We start from the raw sequence: 9,839 nt of genomic DNA on the forward strand, positions 1-9,839 counted from the left end.
GTCTTTTTACGCGATGAGATTCATTCCTCGCTGTTCGTATTCGACTAACCATTTAGTTCACCCGCAGCTCCAGTAGGTTACAGAGTCAGCTTGACAGCCACATACTCTTGTGTCGTAGATATACTAGTATAGGAGAAGGTCCATGCGGAAGAGAAGCAGTGGCTTTAACAAAAAGGCAAAAAATACCAAGCACCCCCCATTTAAACTTACTTATCCTCCAATCAATATCGACCAAGATCCAGACTCGAGATGCAGTAAAAGTTAGAGTTGCCCAGCGTTTCGCTCTTCTAGTCTGGATCCAGTTAGGTTGAACCCACTCGTGACTACAGGTGACCCTATTACCCCCCCAGACCTCGGACCACCGGCGCCGATTTTCCGAAATATATACTAACACTTTTTAATTTACTCATCGCACCGATTAAATAAGATAAAATTTTCTGCTCTATAAATATTCTGCAAGATATTTTTAGAACTAGTTCTCTTCGAGACTGGCGTTTGGCCAGGTTAGGTTAGGTTAATAGGGTCAGTTATACCTAACCGCTAGGTTATGCCACTCTAAATAGATTTACTCGCGGAACCTAGTATAGAATAGTTCTGCGGCCTTTCTGTAGATTTAATATTTATTTTTGATATATTTTCGTTATTTACGGATAGGGATTGTTATTATAGAGATATAAAATAATATAGGAAGTAGCTCTTAGATGTGGAAGATAGAAGTTGTAGGCCGGTTAATATTGGACTCGGGCATAGGGCTTTTGTTATACTCTTCTGGCCCCCTCTCTATCCAGCGTGATACGGCATAGTCGCAGTCACTGTTACCCGCACTGCGTACCAGCAGGAACAATTTCATTGTGGCAAGGGCCACCACTGCCGCGGACAAGCAAGTGGAAATACAGATGGCCGGACATATGCTCTGAGAAGGACTCAGCTTCTGCGCTCCCGAGGGTTAAGAGCCACCATAGCAATACCGTATGACCGCAGCAGGTGGGGATTCGCGAGGGTAACTAGTCCGATGGCCATGTCTATCCACTTCGCATGGTATGACCATCACACGTTAGCATTCTCTGCTGTACACTTAAGGCAACGCAAACTAAAGATGGCGCCAACGCTCAGCCTGTCACTAATTTGTCTCACCAAGGGTCTAAACCCACCCGTACACACATTGACCAGGTGTGATGTCCCTCCATCTATGCTTCATGATCATTGGGAAAGGGTAGGCTCGTGACAGCAGAATGTAAGAATGTGTCGCTAATAGTATGTCACCAGCTGGGAATCACTAAGGGAAGTTAGTCTCTGTCTCTGTCCAAGGGTTCCTGTGGCTGTTATTTCGTCGAACGGACCGTGGATGCAGGCGACTTGACATCGAACCCCTTTTGCGAGAAGCGAACAATTATGGCTTCGTACACTTTCATCTGGTTGGAATGCGGGCGTAAATACAAAAGCAAGGTCTCGTACGCAACCTGAAAGGGAAATATAGCCGCGGCAGGGCCATATATCCTCATCTGGTCGTCCAAGAAGTAGTCCATACTTTGGCAAATCCTGATGGACAAGTCAACGGGTCCCTCCGAGATTTGAAAGGTGGAACCGTCGTCGCGGTCTCGACAGCCTCGAGGGACCCTGTTCAATTCTTCCAGTTGGTCGATCTGCGCATGACAAATAATCTGAAAGGCCCAGGAATGAATGAGAGCGGTGGCCGTGAGGGCATTAGGAAACCAGCATGACAATGGTATGGAGGTGTCGTCCGCGTGTGCACCCTTGGGCTTGGGCCAGTACAGAGGTTCTGGACAAGAGTTCTTATATGACAGTTCCCATTCTTGAAGAGCCTCGAGTAATTTAGTCAGTGCCAGTGCGACTTCCCGTCTTTCGGCGACACCATTCTGTGGGGGGGTGTGTTTTACTGAGTCGGCTCGCTGCAGTAATGACGGAAGAATAGCCGCGCAGCTTAACAGCCGTTGCATCGGAGATGGGAAGTGCTTCTGAAACGGAACACTTTGCCACTCATTGCGCTCCAAAAAGGTCGGTGTGTGCGAGAGGATGGCTTCAATCAGCTGCAACAGTGTTATCTTGCTGTCCCACAGTCTTGGGGCCTTTCTGTTTCTACATACAATAATAGGACGGAAGCCAACAAATAGTCGGTGGGCAGTCGAGACAACAAACTGATCGGGACCAATGGTTCGCATTATTTCACCCACTGCCCTGACATGAACTTTCCAGCCTTTCTGGGAAGTTGGCATCACCAGCTGGGGAACGAAAAGGCCAATGTCATTAGTGAATACACGGTAGCCGGCTGACTTCGCGTTTGCTCTCGGCGTACCTCTGCAAGTGTCAAGGACATAATTGCTGCGACGGTCTGCTCGCGACTGTGATCATCACTGAGAAGCGCTCGGCTTCGCAGCTGATGGATCGCAGAACAGTAGGATCGGAGACGCTGGGAGTCACACTCTGGTTTTGCCTGTCCTTTACAGAGAATCGAAAGACCTAGGGTTCTCACCGTCTGTAGGAGAAGAGATCCGTATCGTTCTTGATTAATCAAACGGGGAAGCGCGTCCAACCAGGAAGCGCAGACCAGCGATTGAGATGTATACAGCTCCGAGAGCAACACCGGCACCTTGGGCCCGGGGATGAAATGGTCAATGGCCACCGCCAGCAACTCTTCCGCTGTCGACCATCTGAATTTGGTGAAATTCTGCAAAACATTTCCCGTCGCGCTGCCCACTCCCCCCGGAGCCAGCCGGTTGCCGCGTGGATGCTCTTGTAGATAGGTGTTGTTGCGGGTGGCGCCAGGGGCCTGGTTCACAAAAATGACCGGTTGCCGATAACCTGGGCATGATTCTCGAAAATGCAGGCACTGCGTACAAGCAGGGCGTTTCCCATCACACTAGTCGGTTTGGTTAGTTCACTATCACCAGCGTCCATGTACCCGGCTTGGTGTGGGTGGAGAAACCCAAACAAAAAAAAAAAGAAAAAGAAAAAGAAAAACAAAAAGAAAGAAAACACGATGGGGAAACGTAACGTACTCCGATTTTACGATCCCGGCAATTTTGACAAACCGACTGGCTTTTGAATTTCATTGTCCGGTAGGAAAGGACACTGTTCAACCACAACACTTGGATAGGGTTCACGGTGTAGTTTGGCCAAGTGCAAAGAGAAGAGGGGGGGGGGTTCGCACTAGAAGAAGCGCAATTTCGGGACGCGCGGATTCGGGGCGTCCACAGTTCCAACTCAAATACTATACGAAAGGGTCGACAGGACCCACCGCTGATCATCCCCCGTCGAGGGTTTTAAGCTCTCTCTCATGGACGGATCGAGATTTTACTTCCCAGTACTCTCGTGCTACGACTATGGGGCCGTTGAGTTGGAGTCTCACGTCATATGGTACAGAGGACGATATTCGTGTGTTGGTACAAGTAAAACTTAACAAATACATGGAAGTTCCCTTTCATAGCCCCATTCCTTCACGCAACAACCCGAAAGGCGCTAAAAGTCGTTCGACCGGCGGATGAGATGAAGTCAACCACGAAACGGTGGGCGGAGACCGACTGACGAACATCGAACTCCAGCTCTGTTCGTTCCATAGCGGCTCCAATGCTTGACCTTCCGCTAGCCCCGCTTCTTCATCTAACGGAACCCCCGATCCCATCCACATCAGTTCCCAATGGCTTTGGGGATGGGATGCTAGAGGATCGTTGTCCGCTGGCCGGACGTAACCCAGTGAACCTTGTCCGCAACCCCGGCCGATTCAAAGTCCCGCCGGGCATCGTCTTTGCCCTCGGGGAAGTGGCTGAAAGAGTCATAATGCAGTGGGACCAGGATCTCAGCTCCGACGTCTTGGAAGGTGCGCGCAACTTCGGTTCCGTTCATGATAATCCGGTACGGCTCGCCGACATCCGAGATCAAATAGGCAGCGCCCATATTCAAGACGGCCACTTTAATGTGAAATTGTTCGCGCATTTGTGCCAATTCCGGAAGGTACAGGGTGTCACCGGAGTACCAGATGGCATTGGGACGGCCGTCGGTGCTTCCAAACCCAGGGCCGGTAATAATAAAGCCGGTCACCTGCCCGCCGGGCATGTGCTGGCATGGGGTGCCGGTGAAGTTCCAGACCTGTCCATTCAATTCCAAGCTGACCGTCTTCCAGTTCTCCATGGCCTGCACTCCGGGTCGAGGTTGGAGCGCCTCCGTTCCCGCCGGCGTCGTGAGAACCTTGCGACCGTCAAGGAACCGCATCCGGGCAATGGGGTCGAGATTATCAGGATGGTCTTCATGGCTGAGCAGCACGGCGTCAATCGGAGGGATTTGTTCGGGCGTCAGAGCCGGCTCCAGCAATGACCAGATCGCTTTGCTGAGGCCCGGGACAGGAAAGCTAGTGTTCTGGGGCGAAAAGAAGGGATCAATGAGGAACGTCACCCCGTTGATATCAAAGACGGACGCGGCATTGATGATATGTGTGATCCCGAAGTGGATGGCCGACGCAGCAGCCCCCGAGTCACTGTTGTTGACGGCTGCTGGAGAGGCAGCCACCAGCGCAGCGGTCAAGGCCAAAGGATACACGGGCAGAAGCTTCATGGCGGGGGCTGAGGACACGAGATGAAAGAAACTGAAAGGAAAAATAATGCAGGAACTCTGGCTCTCATCAACATTGACAGAGAGACGAGCCCACCGTCTTATATACTAGTAGAATTCCGATCCTACTCGCCATCGCGGTGCATCCGTTGGATAGAAGCTTGCCGCTTCTGGTTACTCAGGCCGCCAAGACGTGGCAAATCTCTACACTTGGAGACTAGTCATCCTTCGCAAAACCCCGAAGGAGCGTCAGGGAGCATATGAGGTCACTGAACCGCCGATTGATGATCGTTGGGCTATGGACGCTATGTGGGATGCCGAGTGGGGCTGATTAGTTTATTCATTTACGACTTGTAACTAGATGGTATATGGAGTATGGACGTGTGAAACCTCGGACTGGAACCGGCAGCCAAGTAATCAACATTCAGCTTCAAGCCATGGAGGAGAAAATAACCGAATGCCACTGGCTAATGGAGAAAGGAGCACGAGAGGTACATAAATACATTCTACATCATCTCAGCAAGCATGTCAGAACAAAAATCCCAATAATCCTAAGATGTGAGCCACTATTATCCTGCAGAAAATCTTCAGCTCGGGCAGAATGGAGTTCTTATTGTCCAACTACCCATGGGACTTGTCGGCGTGTACGGAGGCTCCTAGCGGCCGTAGGCGTGGCCCGGCTGGACTAGGGAGTGTTCTTGACCGTGGAGTGGTAGGACTGTGTTCCGCGTTGGGGGAAGCAGGAACCAACCCACAGAACGGGAGAATTATTCAACTGTTCTCCAAACCATGACAGTCGATCTATACGACGTCCCCCTCCAGCCTTCTACTGGTTTTCAGGAATTCCCTCCCATTTTGGAAGATGACATCCGGTAACTGGGATTCAAAGGGTCTTTGGTTGTATTTCCGAGCGCCTTCTTCCATTGCACCGTCTATAAAGCTCTGCCAGCCCAATGCCCAAAGAAGGAACCATACCACGCCCCCCCTAGGGATTCATCTTTTGACGAGTTGTAGAAAATCTGCAATTGTTATGGTGGGCCTGCGTGATACCATGCAAAGCTTACTAGTGTTTGAATATCTATGGAAACCAATCCTTGGAGGGCTTTGATTGTCGCCTTGATCTCCTCCTCTGGATGAACGTGGAGGTCTTGCCCACCAAAACTAACGCAAGATGTATTTTCGGCCCGGGGGGTTCCATTTCCAGAGGCAAGATAGAGTTGGTTATGAGGATAACTGATACGGGTGTAGGAGTGCAGGTCCTTGGCAGTATCTCTAGTGTCTTTTAGCACTGACCACGGGGCAGTAATGATTTGTGGCGAGGGCCTCCTGAACGAAATGCATGGAAAAGCTTGACTGTAAAACATGGATCTTGGATTCATGGCAGGTATTCCGTTGATGTCATGCACTAAGCCGTGTTTGGAGCTAGAACCCGCCAAGATCGGAGCTCTCTCCAAGGTGCTTTCGTATGTCCTCCTTAGTATGATGACCTCTTCAGGCAGCAAATACTAACCTTGATTTGCCCTTTCAAGATTTCAACGCTGGTACGGGGCTTAGAAAAGTTATTTGCCCGCTTTACACGGTAGTATGGCCCAACTGTCCGCTACTGACTACCATGAAAGTGACTACTCCCAAGAACGAAGGATGAAACGGCGGCCTTTCATCTCAACTGCCATCCGTCTTTGCCGCGAGGTCATTCTTCCTTGTCACACCCTACTTGGGGTGTCTGTTGACTCCACCCTGTCCAACGGTTGGGGGAATACCTGGGTACAGAAGTGCCGAGGCTCCGCAGCCAGCTAATGGGCATCCGCCAGCCACACTTGGGCTTCTATATAGCTCAGTATTCCACAACCCGTATATTTCACAGTACACAAGGAACACTTGAGTCGCAGGTTTCCAACAGGATCCTATTCGGTTGAGCCCTTCATATACCGTCCTGGAATCGACAATTAGATCACTATGGGCAAGACAGTTCGTGTCGGCTGCGTGCAAGCGGAGCCAGCGTGGAATGACCTGGAAGCAGGAGTAAACAAAGTGATTACCATCATTGAGGAAGCATCCAAGAACAATACCCAAGTGCTTGGATTTCCTGAGGTCTTCATCCCAGGTTATCCGTGGTATGTTTGATGTCCCCTTTACAATGGTTGCTCTTTGGCCCTTTTTTTTTCGCTAACGAGCGAAAGGTGTATGTTCCTCAACCCACCAGCGTCAAATAGTGACTTCTTCGTCAAATATTTGCAGAACTCTATGCCAGTGGACTCGCCACAGATGCGAAGGATCCGCGCCGCGGTGAAACAGGCCGGCATGTTTGTAGTGCTTGGCTACAGTGAGAGGCACCATGGCTCTATGTATATATCCCAGGTACAAGGGCATCCGCACCAGACAGCCGAGTAAGAGACTGACTGGTAGCAGGCGTTTATTGACCCAACGGGGGAGATCGTCCTGAATCGCCGCAAGATCAAACCCACTCACATTGAGCGTGCATATTGGGGAACCGGCCAGGGCGAGTCACTCCAGACCGTCGTCCCGACGGAGTTTGGCCGCATAGGAGCCCTGAACTGCTGGGAGCACACGCAGCCGCTGCTACGCTACTACGAATATGAGCAGAATGCGGAGATCCATGTCGCGAGCTGGCCTGCAATGTGGGATGCGAAAGACTCAACGGATGATAAACCATTCTACCAGTGCAGTGCAACGATGAACCAGCGACTTTCACAGGTTGTGGCCTTTGAAGGAGCCTGTGTGGTACTGGTCTGCACGCAAGTGATGTCGGAGACAAATGCAGAGAGAAACGGTATTACTGGGTGGAGTCATCCCCAATTACCCGGCGGAGGCTTCAGCATGATCTATGGGGCCGATGGGGCCCCCTTGTGCAACCCTTTACCCCCAGGAGAAGAAGGGATCCTCTATGCAAATGTGGACCTTGACGAACACCTTAAGGCGAAGCAATGGATCGACGTGGTTGGCCACTATTCTCGCCCTGAGCTGCTGAGCCTGCGTGTAAATACTCATGGTGCACGCCCTGTACACCATGCCTAGGAGCCCCACCAGTGATACTGTTAGAAAATCGATGCTTCACTCTCTTAAAAGATTATGTAGTCTGTTAGCTTGAGAGAAATGAACTGGCGTGAGTGAAAGCCGATATTGTGACAAGTAACAATCACGAAGGAGATTACGGAAAATAATGATTGACATACAGGTTCGGAAGATGGTAGAGTTAGCTCAGATCTTCCATCGTCATGTCAAATTGTTGGGACGAACACAAACTTCAAAAAACTCTACGGGGCCAAAAGAAAGCCCAATAAGTTAGCCCCAGGTGACTCGGTATCCCTCTTGGACTGACAGATTCAACCCCACACTGTAGGATCTGATTCCTCATCAACGCTTTGGAATCATCTTCCAAATCGAGAAGCAGTACCCGCCAAGACCCTTGTATTCCCGCCACTTGCAGATGTCCTCGGAAGTTTCGGTCGTTTGGATTCCAGAAGGTTCATCTGGCCCCCTCCGTAGAGTAGGTCATTGGACAATATGTACATTATCAGGCTAGATCGTTTCAGTGCAGGATAGGACGGCGTTAGGGCCTTAACAACAACAGTATTCAACAACGGGACGTGCTAATGATCACTGATGAGGCACTAAACTGTTTTGGGCACTGGAATCCGCCAAGTCGGGTGTGGATTCTAACCAACCTATAGCCAGAGTCGTCCATAGGTCGGGATTTTGGTAAGACCAACCTGCATTGGAACTACAGCCCCAGCGTACTGAACCTCGGTTGAAATCACCGTTTAAGAGCATCGGACTGTTTTACCCTCGGAATTCTTGCTTCTTCCTTCTCCAAACCTGCTGTTCTCCTAATTCCTTCTTACTAGTTAGCCATCAGGCAGCCAAGGCGGCATCAGATTTGGGTATATGCTAGACAGCTGGTCAAATGATTTAAGAGCTGTCGCGTGTCCATTTGGTCCCATTACTCGGTTCCTTTGTCACGTCTAAGCCTCTGAACTGCCATGACGGAAATCGACAAACTTTCCGTACCACCAGTGTGAAGATACAACTCATTCTTTTTGAAGCGTGTAGCGTCTGATTTCTAATGTTTGCATGGGACGACTCCCATCTCCAAGCTGCGACGCGTCCCACTAGTCCATGTAACCCCCCCCCCCCCTCCATGGGACCCTATCACAATGGACCAGTTGAAGGAACTTTTTGCAGTGAACTTCAATTAATTTAATACCCAGAGTAATTCAAGCTTATTCCTTATCACGGCTGGCTAGCCACCCAGTTGAGGCCTAATCGCAGAAAATCGTAACTTACAGACGCAGCTGTAGGATTTGCCGGTTGCATGCGTTTGCGACGGACTTCCAGCATCATCATCATCACCAATGATGCTAGAATGAGACAGTGTTTCCATAAATGCTTCCACTGCTTAAATCTCTATTTTCATCCAATCTTTCCGCTCATCCCCATGGCTACCTTCCAAGCTTTCTAGTCGGTGTCCTAGTCGATTCCAAAAGCAGTGTCTCACGCCAAGGGATATCAATCTCCAGACCAAAGAAGACCCTTTGTAGCATCCCATCCCTTCTCATGATATCAGCCAAGTCGACTGCTCTCTTCACTTTCAGGAAGCAAGCTACTGCGTGATCGTCAATAGCCAAGGACGACTCTCCATTATAAATATCGCCCATTTCTGCCATCACGAAAGACAGTCTAGAAGGGCTCTCTGCATCACAAGTGCCGTTCAAACCCCATTTCATCGGTCGCATCCATGGCCCTACAGGTTAGACTGTTAAACATATCTTGCTGTAGTGGAGTGTCTAAGTGGGGCATCGAAACAGCATCCTGAGCCTTGAGCAAAATGAAAATCAAGTTAGGGTTTTGAGCCCTTGTTATGGCACTTTTTCATATGAATAAAAAACAACAGAAATACTGGGCAGTAATCCTACGACCTCAAGGATCAGATATATTGTTTTATCATGAAACTACATCTCCTATACCCTGACAGCTAACTTGTTTCCACAGATTGTATATGGATATGCGTACTGAATCCACTTGGGCCGGGAGATAACGGATTTTAGTGTCGGCATTAATATCGGATCTAATCTCCGCCGCATCTCTTTCTCCCCTTTTGGTGTAGATGCCGACCTTTCTGTCGACTATGAAGATATTTTACTAACCGGGAATATCATTTACGATCGATACCCAGGCAGAGAATTCCGTCTTTCTACTTCTATAGATTGGTTTTCCTACTTTTCTAAAAAAAAGAAAAACAACAACCCTTGCAAGCC

General features: G+C 49.7%; 2 protein-coding genes across 2 annotated transcripts; one reads left to right on the forward strand and one right to left on the reverse strand.

Annotated features, from left to right (window-relative positions):
- Window positions 1-3,675: 3,675 nt before the first annotated feature.
- ABOM_005777 (MBL fold metallo-hydrolase) lies at window positions 3,676-4,566 on the reverse strand (the record flags this gene model as incomplete). Its single annotated transcript, XM_022532906.1, has 1 exon — window positions 3,676-4,566. The coding sequence occupies one exon, from the start codon at window positions 4,564-4,566 to the stop codon at window positions 3,676-3,678; it is 891 nt and encodes a 296-aa protein (XP_022388731.1).
- Window positions 4,567-6,519: 1,953 nt separating this feature from the next.
- On the forward strand, window positions 6,520-7,599 carry ABOM_005778 (carbon-nitrogen hydrolase family protein; the record flags this gene model as incomplete). Its single annotated transcript, XM_022532907.1, has 3 exons — window positions 6,520-6,677; window positions 6,744-6,921; window positions 6,973-7,599. The coding sequence occupies 3 exons, from the start codon at window positions 6,520-6,522 to the stop codon at window positions 7,597-7,599; spliced, it is 963 nt and encodes a 320-aa protein (XP_022388733.1).
- Window positions 7,600-9,839: the final 2,240 nt, after the last annotated feature.

The sequence above is a fragment of the Aspergillus bombycis genome (assembly GCF_001792695.1).
Source record: "Aspergillus bombycis strain NRRL26010 chromosome Unknown contig00047, whole genome shotgun sequence".
Taxonomy (NCBI): Eukaryota; Fungi; Ascomycota; class Eurotiomycetes; order Eurotiales; family Aspergillaceae; genus Aspergillus; species Aspergillus bombycis.